Here is a 24707-nt window from a genome sequence, read left to right as displayed (position 1 = left end):
TGCTGAAAATGAAGCCACCAGCAGCAGCTGGCTAACATAGCTTAGCATGGAGAATGGAAGCAGGAAGAAAACAGCCAGCCTGGCTCCTTCTGAAGGTAACAAAAATCCCATCACCCCAAGTAAACCAGTATTTGTCTCTTTTATGCGTCAGTTACCTTTGGACAGAGCTAAACAAAGTTAGCCAACAGCTGGCTGTCGCTTCTTAGTCTGCATACAAGCATGAGAGCGGTGTCAGTCTTTTTTAACTCTCTGCAATAAAGTGAATAAGCATATTTCCTGCACCATTAGGTTTAATTGAATTTATGATAAAGTTGTCAACCAACAGCAACTATACCGGGATACATTCACTATTATGTTTGATTTAATACATTAAAGGTGATGGAGAGTACATGCAGGACACACACTGATCTATTCCACGTGAAGGCAGAAAGCTGTTGTGGTGTGACTCTTCTGCAGCTCCTGCTCATTACTGCAGGGTGGACAGTGCAGCTCTTTGTCTCATCACGACTTATTTCTTCACTATGTGGGTGAAGCAGCAGCGTATTGAGCCGGTGGAGAAATCGGACTACAGGAGTGTAAAATCATGTGATATTTATTTAGAAAAATGATGTTGCTTCTGTTTGGTTGAGCCGAATCCCTGGCTGTATACAAGCTATACCACCTGTATTTATTCACTGTGTGTATATACAAGGCATGTAAGCCTGTATTTTGTTGGCAGCCAATCGCAATTAATCTTCTCTCCATAGTCTAATTTCCTCTGACCTTCAAGCCTGTGAGCAAACACAGGAACTGGGTGGTCTCATTAGCTGAGTTGCACACCGAATGCCAGTTTTCACCAGTAACCGAGTGTGCTATTTGTGCCGGTTGGTGATCATGCACATACGTGCCGGAGAGGCAGAAGTGTTGAGTGATTTCAGAGGTGGCAAAATTGTTTTCTGTAACACGTAAAAGCTTCACATCTGGAAGTGCTGGGCCTGGTTCTGATTTTCAGCAGTTTTTCACCTCATTTTTTTCCCCCCTTTTCTGACGCACAATTACGAGAGCTGCTGACAAGCTGGCGGAGAGAGTGAAGTTTATGTGCGCATGTCGGTATTTCTTGGGACTGGTAAAGCATTGCTAGTGATCGAGTCATGTAAACTCATCACAAGAGGATTTTATGCAAATGCAAATATGATGCAGCTGATGTGAAAGAACTTGAAGTTGTTGCTACATGTAGCGGATTTCTCTCCAAAGTTCTTTAGTTGGGTATATCTGGCTATACGAGCATCAAAGTGACAGCATCATTCAACATATGATATTGCTCCTGCTGCAGGAAATGCCACATCATTGCTTTACTCGATATTCTGTCCTCATTCCTGTTTAAATGGCAACTTTTCTATTGAAAGTCTGTCCATTTTTGGCAGGAAGCATCACACCCCTGCTGACTAGAATCTGCCCCAGAGACAGAAATACAGGCAGGCAGCAGACAGTGAAAGGGTGTGAGTGAGGAGATGGATTAAAATTAAACAAATGACTTCATGGAATTAGCTTTAATTCCTCAGTTACAGCAGGCGAGGTGAAAATGAATGAGGTATTTGTGTGGTTGACTGTCCTGTTGCTGCGCAGCTGATTGGTGCCGTTCTCTCACATGCAGAAGTTAATTTCTGCCTTCCTCTGTGGCCTCCAGCAGCTGCTAGATAATCCCCTTGAGCCTGCGTCCTATTAAGCTTTTAAAAGCCGGTATAAACTGTCCATTTTGTAATAACCATGTCACATCAAGGGTACAAATCTACACCGCCCACTGCCTTTCATCTGCGCGCTGTCAAGTCGGCAACAGCTCTGCCTGCTGCTGCGGCATCATGATTTTCAGGTCTTATAATTCTGTGGTGATGTCATCTTTCTGAGCCGATCACTTGAGATCAATAAGTCATGGCTGTCTGTCATGAGGCTAAAACAGGGATGTAGACGGAGTGATTATCCGTTAGCGGCAAACAAATAATTTAGAGCGCCTGAACTCTTGAGTATGTCACACACTGATCTGCACATGTTTGGCACATTTAGGACAAATTATTTCATTTAGCTGTTTGCTTGCGTGTGTATGTGCACACGTTTTGAACAGATCACTAACTCGATGCAGAGATCCTCCTCAAACTTAACCGCTTGCACTAATTTCCTCACCGACATCTGACATCATCTGCAGAGATGTCGTAGTTTAATACAGAAGCAGAGCAGAGCTGCAGTGAATAAACTCTATTAGCCTCGTTCAAACAGTCTGAGGGTTAAGGCTGCAATGGCAGCTCATTTTTTATTTAAAATCTGTAGTTTAATGACTTTTGCGGCCTTTCCCCACAAGCACTAGATATGTTAAGTACAGATATGCTAAATCATAAAGCTTAGAGCACTCTGGCTAATTAACCTTTGCATCAGAGAGGCTTTAACTGCACTGAAAATGCACGCAATGCTATGAAAATGTTATTGCTCTATAGGAGTTCTTATATGAGTTATACAATAGCTGATTCCCACAATTCTATAGATATTTAGAGGAAGTCATTTAGCGCCACCTATTGGTTGGCTGAATTAATACCCTTGGCAGAGAAAACAGAGTATGAGCAGTTGCCATGTGGCCGATTTTACAGAGCAAACACACGTGATAGTGTGAATTCGTGGCATGTCGTAAGTAGGACCATGCTAATCTTATAGTCTAATTAGCGTGCTACCGATGTTTCACCCTTGTCTTTGTTCATGTGCGGAAATTCTTGACTTAATTTAGTACTTTGGGATTTGTTTTATGTTGTTGTCCTTTTTAGACTGGCTAAACATGTCAAATGATTGTGTTGAGCTCATGTTCAGTCTGACATTTGCTGTCAGTTGAGTTTCACTAATTAAGGCTAATTGGCGATCACCGACCATGCCCAGTAACAGCCACCAGATGTCACTCCTTACACTTTATGTTAATTTACCCTACAGTGTTGTGGTAAACAGTCTGTATGATCTATTGAAAGAAAGGGGTTTTATACAGTTGTATGGTTTGTGTGTGTGTATATGGATATATTGATATGTTATCATCACAAGATACCCTGCTGTCAGTCAGTAAGATGATGTTCGTATTGTATTTACTCTGTCTTGTTTCTGTCCAACCACACACACATACATCGCCAACTGTACAACCCAAGCCAATAACAAAGAAGACAGACCAGTTACCAGAGGGTTCAGTTTTGTGTTGTCACCAACACTCGTTGGGAGCGTCATCAACCCTCCAGGCCAAGACAGAGATTTGACCTCTCAGTTATACTTTCTTTCTCCCTCCCCGCCTCACTCTCCACAGCTGAGGCCTGCCAACCCCATCTTTTTCTTTGCTTGACGACTTAGAGTGAAGATCTGAGACATCAGGGTGCATGGACCTTGATGACTGTTCAGTATTAACATCATGGGAAAAGTCCTCAGACTTTCTCGGACCAACAGGTTCAGGACGAGAGGAAGCAGGTCCTCTCAGGGTTTGCCTCATTGCGCCACCATGTTTCTACAGTAGCCCAGAACAGACAAACCAAACACTGGCTCTACAGAGCACCTTAAACGTTTTTCCTACCTTAAGTAGCCACCGTAGGTTCTCCTACACGCTTTGAAGGGGAGGGTCAGGGGAGCATCAGGGGAGGGATGTTCAGTTGGTTGCAATCTGCAACTTATTGCTAGATGCCACTAACACTGATCCTTTAAACCTGCATTAACTGCTAGCTCGAAGTTCACTTCACACAGACTCAAATGAAGAAGTTCATGTTCATAGTTCACAATTTTGAATTTTGTTCACAGTCCCAGTAATGAGATAGGTCATGTTCTTTTCCTCTGATTTTTTTTTTTTTTTTAATGAGCTGCTATGGCTGCATGGTTACATTCAGTTCACCATTCACAGTGTAGTCTAGTAAGCTACAAATCTGTCGACTTGTTTTTGGGAAATGAAGGCAACCAAACCCTTTATAAAATGCTGTGAGTTTGATTTGGGTGGAGGACGTTTGTGGCTCTTTACTCGTGGTCTTACCCTTTGTTAAAGATTGCTTGTGGTCATCATTCACATTCCCGAAGACTGCTGAGATGCTTCAACTCGATGTGTGTTTTAAATTCGTTGCCGATGTGGCAGATGTTTGGGATTGTTTTTTCAGACCTAGTGTGCACAGTTTGCCGAAAAACATTTTGTTTTACGTCTTGTTTTACTTACTGTTATTTCATGTCTTTTCTGAGACGTGACTTGGCGTGTGTGCGTGTGTCTCTGCATGTGTTTTTTAGCATATGCACACAGACAAAGGAATACAGAGAGCTCATCCTGGGGCAGTAATTTGCTGTGGACCTTATGAATATGGGTCAGACGAGGCAGCTCGTCCTGATCTGACCCGCACATTAAACACAGTCCACACAGCTCTGTGTGTTTTTGCTTCACATGTTCACATGAGCCCCACAGCAACCTCAAATGCACTCACTGTCTGTTCCCCGATGCTTTAATGAACTTCTTCAACTGCTTTGCTTTATTTTCTACTTCCATATTATATTTTATTATATATATATATATATATATATATATATATATATATATATATATATATATATATATATATATTATTTATTTTACACTTAACTCTAAGTTTTTATTGGTGTTTGGCAGTTGTTGCTCTGCATATTCTCAGGTATCAGAAGCTTTTACAGCTGAAAACAGATAAATCTTAAGTGTTGTTAACACCAGTATAAACCTCTTAGTGCTCTTCAGTTGCAAGAATTTGTGTATGTAGGTCACTTTTGACACTCTAATCTCCCAGCCAGTGATTCGTCTGTGTTGTGTAATCAAAGGGAAACTGTTGTCAGTGCTTTGATTTCATCAGATGTGCACTATGCTTCACAAGGCTCACCTATACAGGTACTCCAAAGTGGCACAGGCAGACAGGGATCTTTCTTTTTCAGGTTACTTTGTCAATCAACTATAGAACAGTTGGATTAGCGCCAAGCTACATCTTTTAGCCACTTGTGAGCTCAAAATCACCTGCAATCCCTGGGACTTTTTCCTGCTGCCAGTCCACAGTCCATACCAGCAGGTCTGTGCTGGACTTGAACCTGCAATCCTTTGATTCCAATTATCCATGTCTGGTACATACCGCAGTGCCATTAAGAGCTTTGTAAACCAGGAATAAATTCTCAAAGTTGATGCTGAAATTGATGGGACCTTTGAGAGATGGAGCTCTGTGCTCAGTTTTTTAGCCCTGCTTAAAACTCAAGAATTCAAATCTTCTTTCAGATGCCTGAAAAGAGCCATAAACAGTCAAGTTACTCAGAATCAGATTTGGGGAATGTTCTAGAGGTGTCCAGTTGTGCTGAAACAATCAACTAATGGATTGACTGAAAATTAATCAATGACAACACTGCTAATCAGTATGTTATTCGTGTCTTTTATCGCATGAAATACTGAAGATTTCCTTGTTAAAACTCGACAAATGTTCAGATGTTTTGTGTTTCTACAGAACTCTCAGCCATCATGGGGTAATAAATAGTTGTGCATCATCAGCGTAGCTGTTTCATTACTGGTAGTTGTTTTAAAACTGGTGATATTAAGAACCACAGTTTTATGCCTCTGGAAATAAATGCAGTTACTTTCTTACACTTGGGAAATTTGGGGTCTTCACAGTTAACGTCTGTGGGCCAATTAATACAGAATCCAGGCCTTTGTGCTCTTAGGTTTAAGAGGAAGACCTGCAGGAGTAAAAGTCGGCGGGCTTGGTTCATTGTGTGTGATGCTTCACACAGCTGAGCTATCCCCTCTGGGCAGGAGGATTTGTGAAGAGATGGGAAACGAGCTGGTTTTAATTGAAAATTGCGTAATAGATATCTTACCTGTGCAGGAGTACCACTGTGCAGACAGACAGCAAAAAATAGATAAAAATGTAATGTGTATTTGTTGTATTTGCATGTGCTATAAATGTGGATCCCATTGCTGTATATGTGCAGCGTGAAGCATTAAGCAGCTTTTTGTTGTTAATTTTTACAGATAAAGAAGACTTAGTGTCTCTGTGAGGCAGTAATCACAGCGATGCTAACATACTGGTTTTTAGCAGGTATATTATTTACCATATTCACCATCTCATTTCATAATATCTGTACCAAAGGCAAACAGCTTCAGCAATGTGGTGTCAGCAATGTCAAAGGCTACAGAGATTGTGATAAGTAACAGTAAAGTAACAGTCAATTAGTGTATCAGCAGTTAATGATCATTAAGTCACAGTTACTTAATATACGAATTGTTGTCCGGTTGCATAGAAAAGGGCACTTCAGACCCATCCACCTCTCTGAAAGCAGAAAACTGCGTATTTCTATATAAATACGAAGCTGTTTTAATCAAACTGGTAGTCAAACATCTACATCTTGCTGCATGACTTCTAAACATAGCACGATTACATCAATATGCACAGAAATGAGGTAAACTACAACTACAACTGATGGTTTTTTTGGAACCTCATCTGTCACAGTAATGGATCAGTATTTCAATTCAAGCGAGGCCTCTGGTTGGTTGGTTACACTCCAAGGTCACTCACTGCACCGGAGGATGATACGGTTTGAAAATGGGTGATTGTTGTTGACTTTTGGGGGACACAGATATAGTAGATATAATAGCTCTGGAAATGCAGTGCAGCTTTTATGGGTGTGTGAATGTTCTGCAGTGCAGTGAAGGATGTTTATTACACAACACACTCATCCCACGGGTGAAACAGCAGGTCCGCCAGCGACAACTCATCACCGCTCGTTCGCTGACTTTGACACGCAGCTTCATTGCGTGATTACAATGTGTTAGCAGGAAGCAGAACACAGAGGTTAGATCCAGTTTGTTTTGATGGCTCAAAAAGACTTTTTTTAAAGCATGTTAATAAACTTCAGCCTCATTGTTTTAAATCAAGGATGCAGGAATATGAGCAACTTATACTAAACAAGATATGTCACAAACACGCTCAATATTACACACGTACAGAGAGGAGTCACACACACACACACACACACACACACAAAGGCATTTAGTAAAACGTGGTCAAATTGCAATTTTTTAAAAGCTGATTTCACTCTAAGCCAAGATCTGAAATGAGCTTTTAATGCAGATTTAAAAATCATGGTGGATTACAGAATATTCAGGTGGTTGGCTTCAATATAATCTAAACTACAGCTAAGAGTAGAAATGAAAGCCCTGCTGTGAGTTCTGCTGTCACAGAACGTGGTTCACCTGGCCTCATCTTTGCAGGTGGCAATCACTGTTGTCTTCTGCAGTCTGAGCACCTGATCTCATTTACAGCAGCTGCAAAAATGTTTCTTAACCTGCATTTTAAACATAAAACACGTAGACAAAAATACTGTCTGAGGAAAGTGGCGTATAGTGTCCAGGCGTTTTGACTGTGTTGTGTTCAGGTATTGATAGAAAGCTGATAAAAGCTGTAATCCTTCATGCAAACTCTAAAAACAACATAAAATTGAAATGGTTTCTGATCCAATTTGACGGGCAGCGCGTCTTTAGGCAAGCAGTCCGTCGTTCAAAGGATTATGTGCCGCGTGAGAGCGGTTTGGCTGGCATTTGACTGTCCTCTTTGCTTTAAAGATTAGTGTATAATGCTGCTGCCGCTTGGGGAATCGAAAGAGACGACTTGATTGTGTTGCTTTCACGTTCAGCAAGGAGCTGCAGGATGCCCCCTCATGTGGCTCTTTTCACAACTTACACAGGCTTTTAAATGTCTTTGTACTCTGAGATGTGAGCGGACCTGAGCCGAGGTGAAACTTTCATTTGTTCGATGTTGTGCAGGAGGTGTGGGATTCCCAAGCTTCTTTGTTTTTGCACTTAGTGCTTTAGAGGTGTGTAAAGAGGCAGAGTGGAAAAGAGAGTCTGAATGTCTCAAAATGTGAACATAAATTCAAGACTGTCAGCCTGTGGATTAAAGAGGATGTGCTCACAGTGTAGACTTAATCCTATAAAAGGAGGGTTACATTAAACTGATATGGCTGCCTGTGGTTTGAATGGCTTGCAATCAGAAACTGTGATGAAACTCTTGTGCTCTGGTTTGTGAGTCATCATGGCTTCTAAAACGCAGACATTAGATGCCATTTTTACTTACTAACCCAACCAAAGAGAGTGAAAGCTGCTCAAATTAACATTTATTTTATTTTTGCTATCAAATGATGATGATTTAATCTGAAAGGTGCTGATCCGAGTGACGAACCCACCGAGAACCTTCCCCCAATTCTGTTTCCAAGTGTTTCAGCATGGTTCAGTTCATTGTTCGGTTTTTGAACACAGGGGAGCATTTAGCAGCTAAAGAGCAGGTTCACTGCAAAAATTAAAATCGAACTGAGATAAAATATCTTAAATTGAGGCATATTTGTTTTTTGACGATAAATTTTCCTTAATTTTCATCATAACTTGTTAGGGTTAGGGTTAGATTTAGGAGATTATTACTGGTTCTAAGTGACTTAATGCTTGAAAGTCAAATTTCCAGAATAATAAAGCTGTTTAATCAACGCTGACAAATACAAAACTGCTTTGTCAAAGTCAGAATTTCTTTGTATCCAGCTGTGCTTGTTTTCAGTCTGTTATTAAATAACTGTGTTTCTTTAAGACAAAATATTTCTGCTTTTTTTAAAAAAAATTGTCAGTTCAATTTTTCTGTTCTGTTCTGTTACTTATTTTAAGTAACATTTCCCCCATGTGTTTTTTTTTCCTTTGTATTTGAGACATGACTTTTTGCAGGGTTGGTGGAGACCAAAAACAGAGATAAAAGAGAGTGAATGGTGGTCTTAGATACTGTACATCAGGTTGCCTGGAACTTGCTGGAAGTGTAATTGCGTAACTGTTTGTGAACACACATTTCAAGGTGATAACATGTTTACAGGCTTTTGCACTGAAAATTGATTCAAATAAAGTTCTACGCCTCACTTCTTTCTTGATTTAATCACAGAGGATCAGCAGCACTGTTGTGAACGGTGCTGTACTGATAACATAGTAGGAAAGAACAAAATTTAATATCTCTTTTTCCTGGATAAAGGAAAAATAAATAAAGGAAACCTCAATAAGAGAATTATCAGGAAGCGCTACCTGATGCTGAGCTCCATACATGCAGTAGATCTAATTTCAGTAAAACTGCATCCTGCTGAATTATGTAATGTGGCTCAACATGTGCTTAAAACCGTGTTGGAGGAATGCTAACCTTGTTTAGCCATGTCCATCTGTGGAGAGGTTTCCCAGTGGGATTAGCAGGGTGTTCACCCTGCAAGCAGCCCGGTTAGTGTGTTGTGTGATTCTGGCCACTGTGAATGATTAAAGCAGCTGTGATTTCACACTGTTTCACAGTTTTAGTCTGTAGAGTTTTTGCTTTAGTCATGACATCATGAGAAAATGAATAAAAACCTCATGAAAATAAATCTTTAGCCTGCAGTCGCCTGTGTGGTGAAGTGACTATGATGAACTGCAGGTGGTCTGTCGTATTCTTCTGCTGCAGCCTGAGGAAAATGTCTCCTGGGACTCATATGGAGGAGAGGCGGGTTGAACCCACCTCTGCTGCAACAGTGACACATTGTTAATCGACATCATGGTGGTGTCTCAGCTGCAGGGATCAGACACAGTCATAGCAATCATGAGCCTGAATGAAATGCAAGCAGGGCTGACACTCAAGAAGAAGAAGTCAAACCAGCGCACTTCTTTTAAAATCTTAATCTTAAAAATCGTTTTTCCTTTGATTTTTCTTGATTTTAAAACATTTACTTTATAGCTCATGTGTTGTTTTCTCTGCTTCTTCTAGCTTTATTTTCCCAGCCCTGGAAATTACATTTATATATTACATTCAATAACTGACACTTTTAACATTCAAACCACCAACAAAAAGTGTTTTTTTTTTATTAGAAATGTTAGCAATAGCAAAGGTCTGATGCACATATGTTTTGTATGACATATACTCAAATAATATCTCATTTCCAGCCTTTAAATAAATTCCTTGGTCCAGCAGAAATCCTACATTGGTGCATTGAACTTTTACAGCACTGTTCAGCACAAAATCCCAAATGGTGGATAGTTTCAGTGCACGACTTTAATTCATTAACAAGCTGACAATGTTCATGTGCCACTGTATGAGCGAAGAAGCCTCTCTGTGTTTCAGGTGATGGGAACCCCAAAGAAAGCAGTCCATTCATCAACAGCAGTGCAGCCAGTGATGCAGAGAAGAGTCAGCAGTATGACGGCAAGAACATGGCTCTGTTTGAGGTGAGGACAGATTTCAAAAACAAGTATAAAACTGACTGGGATGTGAAACCAGTCCTTGCTGTTGTTATAAAGTTAAAATGTGACTGCGGGAGGAGAATTCATATTAGATCTCATGGTCTAATGTGTGTGTGTGTGTGTGTGTGTGTGTGTTGCAGGAGGAGATGGATACCAGTCCAATGGTCTCCTCTCTGCTCAGTAGTCTGGCCAACTACTCCAATCTGCCGACGGGCAGCAAAGAGCACGAAGAGGCCGAGAATATTGAGGAGGGGGCGCGTCCATCTAAAAAACCTGTCAAGGTAAACTTCTGCATGTGATGCGTTCATCTGCGTCCTGCACCAGTTTGAACCAGAGGAGCTGCTTTAGCCGAAAAAAAAAAATCATGAAACTAATAGGTGTCAGAGAGCGAAGCTTATGAGTTTTCTTTAGTATGTCTGTGAGGTTTGGTCTTAATAAGAAACAGGAAATCAGTGTATGCCAAATCAATAATAGTATAAGCATTATTGTTGATATTTGAATGCAAGTGTACATTTTATGCTAACAGGAAATGATACAATGTGCACCAGCAGCAGACTTACTGTCAATGTCCTCAATTCCACTTGGATTTCTGCAGTGCTGTACATTGCGAGTCATAAACCATCAACACCGCAGTCAAAAATCCAGTGATGTTACATTATTAGCAGTTGTGGTAATGCAGCTTTTAATTTGATCCAAGGCTGTTAAGGAGAGCATCGTGGCAAACCTGCTTTCTAGCAATGACAGCAGTGGATGGACCCCATATTGTTGTGTATGACAAGCAATTAACCAACTGAGCGAATGAAAATATCCTAAGTGAAGAAGGTCTGACACCTGCCTGTACTTTGTTGCCTCTGGCCGGCTTATCGTTTATTGGCTGTGATCAGGGTTTGTGTCAGTCGGCTATCCTGCGTTTGTTCAGTGGAGCATAAAACAGGGTTAGTCTCACAATAACCTGAATCCTCTCTGGGCTTTACTCCACTTTCTCTACTGTTATTTACTTTGTCCAGAGGATCTAAAATAGACCAACACAAGCCCAAATAGATTTTCTTACCCCTTTTATATATACATAAAATTCTATTTCTTTAAAATGTAAAACGATAAGATAACAGTAATATTATTTGCTGGTGTCTTACATGCTGTTAACTTTTTAGTTGATAACTGCAACAGAATATACTCTGGAGTTGATTTGTGTTGGAGAGCTGCTGCGTTCCCACGTACAGAGCACTGGAGGTGGTGAGCTGAGGTCACACACCTACAGGCAGTGAGCCTGTTAGCTGAGGCTCAGCCAGCACCGCTGCCCTTAGTGACTGACTCGCTCTAAGAGCCTCACGGATGCTGGATATTTGAATTATTCAGCTTTTTCTGCTGTTTCAATGAAGAATGATCTCTTTCTTGGTTTATTATTTGAACAAGATGGTGGGAGTAACTGTTACAGGACAATTTTAAAATCTAACAGGGCGACACTCTTTACTATATCCCCTTATTCAACATTTATCAGCAGTGTGTTAAACATAGACTGTAGTAATAGTGGACGTGGCATCTGGATCTGAAAAGTGATGCCAAAGAGGAAGGGCCTTAAACCTGCATTCTTTCTAAAGGCCACAAGGGGGCGACTCTACTGCTGCAAAGTGAGGTCTGATTGTATGTATCCTACTTCAATTCAATTCAGTTTTATTTATATAGCACCCGAAGTTGTCTCAGGACACTTTCCATATAGAGCCGGTACAAACCAAACTCTTTATCGACAGAAACCCAACAGTTCCCTCATGAGCGAGCACTTGGCGACAGAGGCGAGGAAAAACTTCCTTTTAGCAGGCAGAAACCTCAAGCAGAACCAGGCTCTGGGTGGGCGGCCATCTGCTTCTCACTTGTTTTATTACCTCTAAACACTTTCTTCACGAGTTTCTGTTCTCAGTCACTCGTTTCTAGTCTTCATCATTGCAGCATGATGGTCATTTTGTTTATTATGTTCCTTTTCGAGCTAAACAGACGATAAAGCACGGTATGCTTCAGGGCTTGGCTACCTTGTGATTGACAGCCGCCACGTGTCGTGTCCTCGGGTTCTCAGTCAGATCCAGGATCGAGGCGTAGCAGTGCGCATCCTCCCCAGCTCCACCCTCTCATCCAAATATGATCACTTCTGGCTCCAAAAAGCTGTAAGCAGTTATAAATTAACAGCTATAACTCCTCCTGTGGCCGCTCAGAAGTGTAGCCTGTAGATAATGAATACAGTTACAGCTGTAATAATATAAAATATGTCTTCGTAGAATTGTCAATACTGCAATTTAATGAACACATGCATGTATTTATATGTGCATACAACTACATTATAGTGTGTTTTAAAGTACTTATTAAATGTTTATATGCTGTTTATAAATGCTGAATAGGGGGACTTACAGTAAAGCATCACCCATGCTGAGCAGCAAGACATTTCTGCATATTTGCAAAGAGAGAGGGCCTTGAGACCCTTTTTGCGTTCATTGGAGAAATGACGTCTGCAGGAAAAGACTCAGACAGAGGAGCTGGTCACCAGACGCTGACGAAGAGTCGGTTCAACATGAAGACACTCCTCAGACTGAGTCAGCCGAGAGACCCTGCAGAGATCCTCCTCGTCACACACGCCTCCTCATAGAGGCCTCTGAGGCCTTTAGTTAGACAGGCAAAGACTTAATCTGATATCTTATTTTGTCTTCTGTAGTCTTAGTGTTAGTATTTAACATTTTCTGTCCTCAGCAACCAGATACAGTATTTAAAACATTATTGTAATTAAAGGGTGAATGTCAGTCAGAGAAGAGGCCAGCCACACGCAGAGGCTCAGTGAGTCAACTTTGTCTGGATATTTGCATTTTCTTCTACACACTCATGCAGAATTTGAGAGCCGTTACTAATAGAGCATAAACTAGTTTCAGCTTTTATACTTTATAACTCAACATTTATGGACAGATGTGTGCAGATCTTCACTATGCAGATTAAATATGTTGTTTTTATTTGTATTTGATTTTATATTTTCTAATTTCCTACTTTAAAAATCATGTCTCAATTATTTTGAGGTTCCAGCAGCTTTACTGACAGAAGAAACGAGGACAAAAAAGAATAAACATTTTACTCTTCAGAGAGTGGACTTAGAGGAAATGGAGCCATTTCAAAACAAAGAGCTCGTCGTCCTTTTCTCCACAGGATTACCATCTCTTTGTGTTTGAAGAGAATAAAGCCTGTAAAGGGCGGAATAGAATAAAGGCAGAATAGATTTAAGGAGACTGAACCACAAAGTGCACTCCTGACAGATTACAACCCCCATTTCAAATCCATTCATGTGGAAAGTGAAATGAGCTCGACTGACAAATAAGACACACAAACCACTCTTCATGTTTGTGTTTCTCAGGCTCCACAGCTGGGCACTCTGATGGGAGTGTACTTGCCGTGCATCCAGAACATCTTTGGGGTGATCCTCTTCCTGCGGATGACCTGGATGGTCGGGATTGGAGGCGTCTTCGGCTCTTTCATAATCGTCTTCATGTGTTGCTCCACAGTGAGTGAAACTGCTGACATCCCCGCTGTCGTAAATTGGTTGTGTGATACCGCCGCTCTTGGTAATTAACAACCGCAGGCCATTCAGAAAGCAGATGTTGCATCTGCAGCTGGAAACATCCATTTAGAAATTTAAAGTGGGTCCTCAGCACACACGCATGCAGTTAGAGGGTTTGTGATTAAACTACATGCTGTGATAACATCTAACAGGCTGTATGATTATAATTTGCATTGCACAGATGCTGAAGGTGACATAGTAAATCCTGGCAAAAGGCAATCTGCCAGTAAACCCACTAACACTCCACCAGCACCACCTTTCCACTGATGGAATCTGTCGTTTTGCTGCTCTGTCAGCAACCAGGTTTAAAAATGGTGGTTCAAAACATACTGAAAGTTTTACAAGAAATTAAAAATCGTCATATGCGTCATATGCAATTCTTAGTTGCATCTATCAGAGCTGCGTAAACATCCCGGAATAGTCTCAGCATGCAGGACGGGGTTCATTAAAACAAGGAGCTTCTCACACATTACATAGACATATATAATATGCCTCTAGCTCCTCTTCCTCAGCTCACCCTGAGTTCTCCTAAAGAAACACTTAAGACCCACACTCACTTTATCATTTTTAGGCTGTCAATGTTGGATAGATCAGACCAGAACAGGGTCTGCAGAACTGATGTGTGTCCCAGCAGAGATATCTTTCACACTGCTACCATTGTGAGTTTGTTTGTTGTTCGCCGATAGCCCTCAATTTTAAGCAAACCCTGCTGCAGTCCTGTTTGACTCGAGCTAGTCTTACTGCTTTATCAGTAGTTTATAACTGCTATGTTTTGGAGCAGGTCCTCAAGTCCCACATGGCTCCTCAGTTGTCCAGCGAAGGTTTTGGTGAACCCTTTAGGCAAAACACCTTCCACAGTGCCCTTTATGTTTTATACATGAATGTATTGCACATAGCAAGTAATTAACAGTACCTTATTTATTTTACCACAATGGTTGAGATGAAGATTAATATGTATTTTTCAGTTTGGAAGAGTTAACGTCATACTGAATGTCAAATTTTAGTTTCCATGTGGGAATCACTACCAGAGGATCTCAGGCTACACGCATATAGTGTTAACAGGTTAGGAACATAGTCAGGAGCTAGCCAAGCCAAGTTGTCAAGTTGATAGTTATTATAACTACAACTGGAAACATTGTTGAAATGCTTAAATTGGAGATATGGAGTCTCATATTGGACTTGTGAGGTGTCTTGCTTTCACATTCTGAACAAGCTAAATGTTGTGGAATAAAAGTCTCACAAAACAGAAATATTCAATGAGTGAGCAGGTACTTTTAAAGTGCAGTTGATTAGAGTATTTGTATTCAGTTAATGTAATCAGTGTCTTCCTGCCTCCGACTGCAGCTGACAGTATCACTGAAGCCACAGTATGAGATGAACTAGCCGTGTAGTGACCACATGAGTCAGATCCACGTGCTGCTGGCTGTTTCTCTCTGCTCGCTCCCTCAGCCCATATAGGCCTCACCGTCAGCCATATTTAATTTGATGTGCCCACCTGCTGCCTCTCAGACTCCAGTAACCCTCCTCTGCTCCGTGCTGCTTTTTTCAGACGATGCTCACAGCCATCTCCATGAGTGCCATCGCAACAAATGGAGTCGTACCAGGTGAGCGGACATCTCAGGTAGGTGTAGCGTCGTGTGTTTGTGTGAGGCAGAACTGTGCGCTAACTCCTGTGTGTGTTTGTGACTCACAGCTGGAGGTTCATATTACATGATCTCGCGCTCCCTGGGCCCTGAGTTTGGTGGAGCTGTTGGGATCTGCTTCTACTTAGGCACCACTTTTGCAGGTGCCATGTACATTCTTGGCTGTATTGAAATTCTGCTGGTATGTAGCCCTTTCTATCAATTAACTGACATGTTTACTGTTTTGCATATTGTCATGTTATATAGACAATATATAAGACAATAATATCACCCTACTACAGCTGCATTGTTCATTTTGTTGGTTACACCTGTGATCTTCCTGCTAAAACTACCTAAAATGAGGCTTTTGAAAAGGGATATTTCAGTTAAAGGGAGTTAAATTGTTAGCAGTAGATAGGAGCAGTGGCCCGTGGCCCAGTATTTGAAAAAAGCGCGCTAAAGTGCCCTCTTGGACTCCAAAACGCGTGCTAAAGTGCCCTCTTGGACGCCCCTGGTTCCAGAAGTTAAAGTCCCATTCATTTTTTCCACTGACAGTGTTACATGGCTTACAGATGGTGCTCTTGTGCATTAAAATCTCCCACTAAAATCATCAATAGAAAAGATTAACGGCTGCATTACAATTATCTGGTTCCAAATGTATAAAAACACTCATTCTTGCACAAGAGTACTTTGCTTAATTTTCTTCTATTATTATTTCCCTGTGCCTCCACCCTTCTCCACCGTACTCCAACACACCATGCTGTATTCTCCTCCTTCCACTTCCTCTGCCTCCACCTTTCTCCCCTCTTCTTTCCATTCTTTCAGATTTATATCATTCCTCAGGCGGCCATCTTCAAGATCGAGGGGCTGGAGGGGCCGGAAGCAGAGGCGGCTCTCCTCAACAACATGCGGGTGTATGGCACCATCGTGCTGAGCCTAATGGCGCTGGTGGTGTTTGTGGGGGTCAAATATGTGAACAAGCTGGCGCTGGTCTTCCTGGCCTGCGTCATCCTCTCCATCCTCGCTGTTTATGCCGGAGTCATCAAGACCGCCGTTGACCCCCCCGCCTTCCCGTAAGTGACCTGTTCATTCGCTGGCCAAAGTCCTCGCAGATGATTACGTGACAATGACGCCTTTGTTGACTTCCTTTCCAGCGTCTGCCTCCTGGGAAATCGAACTCTTGTTTCTAAAGGGTATGACGTCTGTGCAAAGGTCATCGAGATAGACAATGAAACCGTCACCACCAAACTGTGGAGGTCCTTCTGCGATTCCGACTCCCTCAATGCCACTTGCGACGAATACTTCTCCAACAACAACGTCACAGAGATTCAAGGCATCCCAGGGGTCACGAGTGGCATCCTGGCAAGTAAGAGATGCCTTATCAGATAAATGGAGGCACCTGCTGAGGATCAGTCTACCTAACGCGCTCATTAAAACGCTCTTCTTCCTTTTAGAGAACCTGTTTGGTAACTACTTGGAAAAAGGGATGATCCTGGAGAAGCGTGGGCTTCAATCGGACATGGATCCAGACAGCCCTGTAACCGGCTCCAACCGCTACGTCCTGGCTGACATCACCAGCTTCTTCACTCTGCTGGTCGGGATATACTTCCCATCTGTCACAGGTTAGCACCACAGTTAGAGGCAGGTGTAGCTCTTTGGAGTTGGTGGAGACTAGCAGAGCTCAGAGTGACAGTTGGACTGACACTCATTAGATGCTCAGAAAGATGACTGCTCATGTTTCTACTGGATGTGTGAATAAAACTGTTAGCTAACAGTTTTCCATATCAACTTTATATGTGATAATACAGTACAACATGTCTCTACTGCCCCCATGAGGCCAAAAAATCTACTATTGCCGGTTTAAGAGCAATGAAGTTCGGCTTGTGAACTTATGAATATCCACTGGACCTTTTTTTTCAATCAGCCTTGATTTAATGCTCTGTTTTTAAAAATGATTAATTAAAGTTTTAAATAATCCGCAGTTGTACCATCTTTCCAAAAGCAGATATGGCCACCACCTGATTATTGTGATATTAATGATATGAATACAGAGAACAGCGAAAGAAAAAGAAATATTACCTTCCCATTAAAGGATGAAGCTCCTGATTATTTCATCTGGCTCCACTCACAGGTATCATGGCGGGCTCCAACCGCTCCGGAGACCTGCGCGATGCTCAGAAGTCGATCCCCATCGGCACGATTGCAGCCATCAGCACCACATCTACTGTGTGTATCCTTCACCAGGCCAAAGTCTATAAAGCAGAATCTGTGTGGATCTGAAAGTGCTGATTCATGACTGTTAAATAGCCAGAAGAAACATTTTTTTAACAGCTTTTCCCCCAGACATGTCATGTGTGGTGCTGTTTGGTGCCTGTATAGAAGGAGTAGTCCTGAGGGACAAGTAAGTCTAATTATGTAGACTGGAAATATGCAACTTATTAGTATTACTTTTTTAATCAAAGTGTGTGTTACTACAGCGGAATATTGGAATGTTTTGTCTTCGCCTCGCTCCACAGGTTTGGTGAAGGAGTCAATGGTAACCTGGTGATCGGGACTCTGGCCTGGCCGTCTCCATGGGTCATTGTGTTTGGCTCCTTCTTTTCCACCTGCGGAGCAGGACTCCAGAGTCTGACCGGAGCGCCACGTCTCCTGCAGGCCATCTCTCGGGACGGCATCATCCCTTTTCTCAGAGTGAGCAGCATTCAAATGTATCTCCATCATAGAAACAGAAAAGTGTTTAAAACTTCTCAAAGACAGACGTACACAGGTCATCTGGACTTGAACTTTCATGGTGGCGTGTGTATTTTCTGCTTTAGGATGCAGAGACAAACATGAATAATTAATTATTAAAATCTCAGGCTTTATTTGTGTAGCACTTATCGTGGTGCTATAAAATGTGATTTAATTGAATTCTTTTTATGTTGCTGCAGGTGTTTGGGCATGGCAAAGCCAACGGGGAGCCCACCTGGGCCCTCCTGCTCACAGCTAGCATTTGTGAGATTGGCATCATCATTGCCTCCTTGGATGCAGTTGCACCCATCCTCTCCATGTAAGCACACAGCAACTTCACACTCTCTGTGTGTTTGCTGCTGTGCAGGCCCACCGTAGCTCACGTATCTGTCCTTTTTCTTCTCTCTTTAGGTTCTTCTTGATGTGCTACATGTTTGTCAATCTTGCTTGTGCTCTGCAGACGTTGCTAAGGACGCCGAACTGGAGGCCGCGCTTCAAATTCTACCACTGGTGAGCATACATACATGTCAGGGCAATTAATTTGATTTGTTTTGAAAGCTGCAGGGTAATGAAAGTGTATCATTTTCATGACGTATGCACCATTAACTTTGTAATTCCTGCATTTGACGCAAATTCTGAGATCATATTTGGTGACGATATTATCTAACATTGTGTGCACCTAAATCTCCTTGAGAGTTTAGCAGCAACAGGCTAAATACAAGACTTTCTATCTACAAGCTGCTGTCATTGCTGTGTGAAGTTGGCATAAATTCCCAGTTAGACCAAACATGTGGATTCCTGTCCCCTACAGGGCTTTGTCGTTCTTGGGTATGAGCCTGTGCCTGTCACTCATGTTCATCTGTTCCTGGTATTACGCCATAGTCGCCATGGGCATCGCCACCTGCATCTACAAATACATTGAGTTCTGTGGGTGAGTACTCATCATGACGGGACAGGACTTGGATCAAAACCAAGACTGTATTGCAGCATCCAGTCATTATGCCAGTGGTTATTGTCTTAGTTGTATGATCGCTATTGAGCATATACTCATACATGATGATGCCTAGATGATGTGCCAACCCATTAATGTGCTGTGTCTCAGAGCTGAGAAGGAGTGGGGGGATGGGATACGTGGCATCTCTCTCAGCGCTGCACGCTTCGCTCTCATGAGGCTGGAGGAGGGACCGCCACACACCAAGAACTGGAGGTCAGTCCGCGCGTCTACGACTTTTAAACTCTTAACAGCTACGCTTATATCACGTGTTGACTCTAAAACACACGCCTGTCGTTTTATCAGGCCTCAGATCCTGGTTCTGGTGAGTGTGGATGCTGAGCAGAACGTCGAACAGCCTCGTCTTCTCTCTCTGACCAATCAGCTGAAAGCAGGGAAGGGTCTGACCATCGTTGGCACCTCAGTTCAAGGAACCTTCCTCAACAACTATACTGAGGCCCAGAGGGCAGATCAGGTCTGTCCTCTAATCCCAAACGCACACACTTCCATTTATTAATATCACACACCTCTTACTGTGTCTACAGACAACCACAGTTTTTCACAGACTCTACAAACCTCTTCCCCTCTCTGTGTGTTTGTAGTCTTTGCGTAAGCTGATGGAGACAGAGAAGGTGAAGGGCTTCTCTCAGGTGGTCATCTCCTCCAATCTGAGAGACGGGACATCACACCTGATCCAGGTTGGAGGACTGGGAGGCCTGAAGCACAACACTGTGATGGTCAGCTGGCCCCGAAACTGGAAACAGCCTGAGTACCATCAGCAGTTTAGGAACTTTATTGGTAAGTCTTAAGTCACTGGTTAAACAATAGATGCCTTTAAGCCAATGGCAGAGAAATAAGGCTTATTTCACGATATGTTCCCCCTGATTGGATGCATTAAACAAATATAAGTGAGGTGACCCTTTCTCAGATCCTTCATCATATGTTGTAACAAATCCCTTTTCTTCTGTGCCTCTGCAGAGGTAGTTAGAGAGACAACCATAGCCAGTCTGGCCTTGTTGGTCCCTAAGAATATCTCCAGCTACCCGTCCAATGGAGAGCGCTTCACTGAAGGCCACATAGACGTGTGGTGGATTGTCCATGATGGAGGCATGTTGATGCTGCTGCCCTTCCTGCTGCGCCAGCATAAGGTGGAAAACAAGTCGCTAAGATGTTGTTTAATATGATTTTGCCCATGAAAAACTTGTGTGGACACAGCGACAGACCGTTAACACAGAGAACATTTTGTTATCTGCAAATCTTCCTCTTTTGTCTCGTAGGTGTGGAGGAAGTGCAAGATGCGCATTTTCACTGTAGCTCAGATGGATGACAATAGTATCCAGATGAAGAAAGACCTCCTCATCTTCCTCTATCACCTGCGCATTGATGCTGAGGTGGAGGTGGTGGAGATGGTGAGGGAATTGTCCGACACATAATCTGAGTTCACAAACTTTTTTCTTCTGTATGGGAGCCTAGATGGGACAACATTACAGTAACAGAGACAATGTAAACTTGAAAATGAAAATGTAATTCCACAATAGGATTGGAATTTTCCATTTATGTATGTGTTAAAATGAAAATGCAATTATCCAATTTGTATTTCCACTTCCATTTTGTCACCAAAAGAGCAATGTTGGCAGGTAAATGTAATACAGTTTAACTTAAAGTTTTTTTTAATATTGTGCACTTAAGAGCAGGTTTAGTATTCAAAAGTTAAACATCAAACAGCTCTTTTGTTTTAATACAGTCATCAAGCACCCATCTGAGTATGTGAAATGAAAATGCATTTTCAATTACTGAATTTTCATATTCACTCCAATGAAACATACATAAATGAGACAATGCTGTTGTGGAATTACATTTTCATTTTCAAGTTTACATTATCATCTAATCTAGTCTCCTATGGGCTTCCATAGTAAAGTCTTTTTTAAATCCATAAAACCAAACTTTTTACATGGCTCCTGTTTCTGACATCTGTGTGATAAATGAAAAATGTCTTTTCGCTTTACAGCATGACAGTGACATCTCAGCCTACACCTATGAGAAGACCCTGTTAATGGAGCAACGCTCACAGATCCTCAAACAGATGCATCTGACCAAGAATGAGATGGAGAGAGAGGTAAACCAGGAACTAAACTATACATAACTGGAGAAACCTCAGTATCTAAAGAAGGCTCATATCATCAGAAACAACTTTTATCAAAAAGAAAAACTAGAAATTTTTTCCTAAGGAACATGACATTAATTTTGTCATTTTCATCATGTTCTTGCTGATCTGCAATAAATAAAAAGGAAATTTCATATATAATAATCTGTCTGCATAATCTGTTTGCTCACTATAGATCCAGAGCATTACGGATTCATCCCGTGGGTCCATTCGGCGTAAAAACACATCTGGCTTGCGCTCCCAGCACAGCGCTGAGGAGGGAACCAGCCTGGCAGAAAAACCAGAGGACGAGGTAATGCTGCCATCACCCTTTTAGTAGGAAAAACTTGTTTACTTAAAGTACCTCTGTCCTCGTTCCCTCCACACCTGTTGTCTCTCTGTGCTCTGGCCTGGGCAGAATCATCTGTTTGTACTATTATGTGACAAACATGTTTTACCTCATCACAAGCGCAGCCATCACAGCAGTGTTTTGCTTTTTCCACTGGCTGCTCAGTGATTTCCCACTGGCCACTGCCTTCCATAGCTTCACCTATACTGACAGGTGTCTCTTTTCTCTCTTTCACCCTGTCACACTGTCATGTCACGGTGTCCCTCTCTCAGTCTGTGGCTGTCTCCAACCCAAAACAGGTACAGCTGATCCACAGCAAGAACGCATCGACTCCAACCAGCCCAACAAGCCCCACGTCTCCCGTTGGGCCTGCAGGGGGCGCTGCCACCTGGACAGACAACAAGGGTGCAGACAAGGGGTCGGCCTTTTTATCAGCAAACCCGGAGGCGGCCAAGGACCTCTTCAACATGAGGCCGTGAGTGATCTGTCAGTTTCACTCAGCTCAGCATGCTGCGGAGGAAGCAGACATAACACGTGACATGCACACAACAGGGCCAGTTGTAAATATTTGAGTGTATCGACCCATGTTCAAGGGTTTAAAGAGATACATTCTGTTCCTGCATATGTGGCAAACAAAACTTTGAACTTAAACCCTTAACAAGTGCAGATTTCTGCGTGAACACATGTCTGTAATTCACCGCTTTTATTTCCCTCCTAACATGCTGCTGCAGGGAATGGGAGAACTTGTAAGTATTAACATTTTGTAGTGCGACATGCTGTGTGAGCTCAGTAGCTCACAGGCTGATTCGCAAACACAACGTGACCTCATGTTTCTTGCATTAGGAACCAGACGGATGTGAGGCGCATGCACACAGCAATGAGGCTCAACGAGGTCATCACAAAGAAGTCCAAGGAGGCAAAACTTGTCCTGCTCAACATGCCTGGACCACCCAAGAACCGTGTGGGCAACGAAAACTGTATCCTGCATCAGGCATACAACATACTGTGTTTCCATAAATGTTTGTGTCCCTAGTTCAGTTCAGTTCAAATCCCTGTCCCACAAGAGGAAGTTCTTTTTGCAACAAGGCAGCATTAAAGCGGAAACACAATGAAAACACCATGAGACAACTAAAAACAATAAAAAGCCTGTTACTACACATGCTGTACAGAATACAATAAAAGGTTTAGCTGATAAGAGCAAAGACTGCAACAAACAGAACAGGAATTCAGCATTTTATTGTATATTAGAATTAACAGCTCTAGTTGAGACCTCTTACCTTAATTGGAGGATGCTCTGGATTTGCCAAAATGGCTTTAGCTTTCTGTGTAATTTGCCAGCAACAGATTTCAAAGACGAAGGTTTATACTCTCTACCTTGACAATGTTGCCGATGTCGATTCCTGTTTTGCATATTTACATTCCCAGTGGTGGAAGTAGTAAAAGAATTTAGATGCTTTCTTAAAGTAAAAGTGCTAATACAGCAATGTAAAACTACATCATTCCAAGTCAAAGGGCTGCATTATCATGCAGGAAAATATGCTGAAAGTATAAAAAGTAAACATACTAGTTCTGCAGAGAGCTGGCAGCTATAACTGATAAACTACAACTCATTATTTTATTTTATGTGATATATGCATATCTCATTATAGACAGGAGGATTTTTCCTGTTGTAGCTGTTCAAGGTGGAGCTGGTTTGAAATGCTTCATATTCAGATTTTCAGTTTACTTAAGTGGTTCCCAACCTGGAGGTCAGGCTCAGGAAAGAATAAAAAACAAAATTCAGGTCCATAGTTTGAAAAAATAATGAATAAACCGTTGAAATAGTTAAAAGTAACCTAATGAATGAGTGATTATAGTAGATAAACGTTAAACACAGGGGAAAAAAAGTAAAACAAAAATAGTGTATGGTTACAATTGTGAGCTAAAAGTAATACATATGTGGTTGAAATAGTTGAAGTATTAAGTATATAGGAGATTAAAATGGTAAGCTAAAATAATGAATAAATGGTTGAAGCTGTTGGCAACAAGTAGAGGAAAAGTGGTGAAGAGGCCCTCCTCTTTGTGTTCATCGAGGGCTATTGCAGTTCATGCAGGGTTGTAAGGTTGCATCAGACAAAAAGTTTGCAAACAACTGCTCTGCAGCGTGTTGTGTTTTACTGTTGAATGTCCTTCACTGTTGGTCTCTCAGACATGGAGTTCCTTGAGGTTCTTACTGAAGGTCTCAATCGGGTCCTCCTCGTGCGTGGAGGTGGACGTGAGGTCATCACTATCTACTCCTGAGGGGCTTTTAACAGCCATTACACGGACTCTGCCCTCTCCTCCCTCTGTATCATTCCAGGAAAATCCTGCCACAACCTCACCTCACCATCTGCTCATCTAACCTTTTAGCACGAAGAATTATGCAACAGTCCTCGCTCTGTTCTGGACGGCTGATACCAGAGGATAGGTTTATGGTTCGTTCTGACAGTTTTATTCTCAAAACAAAAACAACTTGTTCTCAGACAATGGAAGGTTTTCCAACATTTCTTTTCCCTTTCCTGATGTTAAGTCAACCTGCTGTTCTTTTCTTTTTGTTTCTGGTCTGGTCAGAATGTTTTTTTCTTTGTCATTTTTTTCTTATTTTCTGTTATTTATTATTGATGTTATTCAGATATTTATTCATCTAATCATGTCTTTCTTTGTCCTGGACTGGAAATGACATTACCTCATAGTGGCAATGTCAATATTTACATATATTCCCCAAACAGACCAACTGGATGAAATAGATTGACCATTTACTTTGCACTAATATCAGTGTAACATTACACCATCTGTGAACTTCCAGGGACAATATGTGTGATTTGCTGTTAATGCTCCAGCCATCAACATCATGAGAAAAACAGTATCATCGCTGGCTTGTCCTTGTCATGGCAGGGATTTTTCTGTTTATTTATTTGTCAGTGTGCATCACTGTCTCATTGCAGAGAGCTTGACAGAAATTAAAATCAAAAGAAAATGATTTGATGCAGATTATCATGAGCCCAAACCTGAT

General features: G+C 41.9%; 1 protein-coding gene across 1 annotated transcript in view; it reads left to right on the top strand.

Annotated features, from left to right (window-relative positions):
• Positions 1-23956, top strand: part of LOC121612193 (solute carrier family 12 member 5-like) — a 33067-nt gene extending 9111 nt beyond the window's left edge. The window contains exons 3-27 of the mRNA XM_041944905.1: positions 10137-10240; positions 10396-10536; positions 13638-13784; positions 15391-15445; positions 15535-15665; positions 16289-16536; positions 16618-16829; positions 16918-17085; positions 17595-17693; positions 17807-17864; positions 17980-18154; positions 18394-18512; positions 18605-18703; positions 19005-19124; positions 19296-19400; positions 19491-19659; positions 19787-19982; positions 20163-20332; positions 20462-20593; positions 21193-21300; positions 21524-21640; positions 21949-22151; positions 22408-22422; positions 22520-22653; positions 23865-23956. Of these exons, the coding sequence (XP_041800839.1) occupies positions 10137-10240; positions 10396-10536; positions 13638-13784; positions 15391-15445; positions 15535-15665; positions 16289-16536; positions 16618-16829; positions 16918-17085; positions 17595-17693; positions 17807-17864; positions 17980-18154; positions 18394-18512; positions 18605-18703; positions 19005-19124; positions 19296-19400; positions 19491-19659; positions 19787-19982; positions 20163-20332; positions 20462-20593; positions 21193-21300; positions 21524-21640; positions 21949-22151; positions 22408-22422; positions 22520-22653; positions 23865-23956 (3317 nt within the window). The remainder of the gene's footprint in view (positions 1-10136; positions 10241-10395; positions 10537-13637; positions 13785-15390; positions 15446-15534; positions 15666-16288; positions 16537-16617; positions 16830-16917; positions 17086-17594; positions 17694-17806; positions 17865-17979; positions 18155-18393; positions 18513-18604; positions 18704-19004; positions 19125-19295; positions 19401-19490; positions 19660-19786; positions 19983-20162; positions 20333-20461; positions 20594-21192; positions 21301-21523; positions 21641-21948; positions 22152-22407; positions 22423-22519; positions 22654-23864) is intronic.
• Positions 23957-24707: the final 751 nt, after the last annotated feature.

This window comes from Chelmon rostratus, chromosome 10 (assembly GCF_017976325.1).
Source record: "Chelmon rostratus isolate fCheRos1 chromosome 10, fCheRos1.pri, whole genome shotgun sequence".
Classification (NCBI taxonomy): Eukaryota; Metazoa; Chordata; class Actinopteri; order Chaetodontiformes; family Chaetodontidae; genus Chelmon; species Chelmon rostratus.
This window is presented reverse-complemented; position numbering and strand designations above follow the sequence as displayed.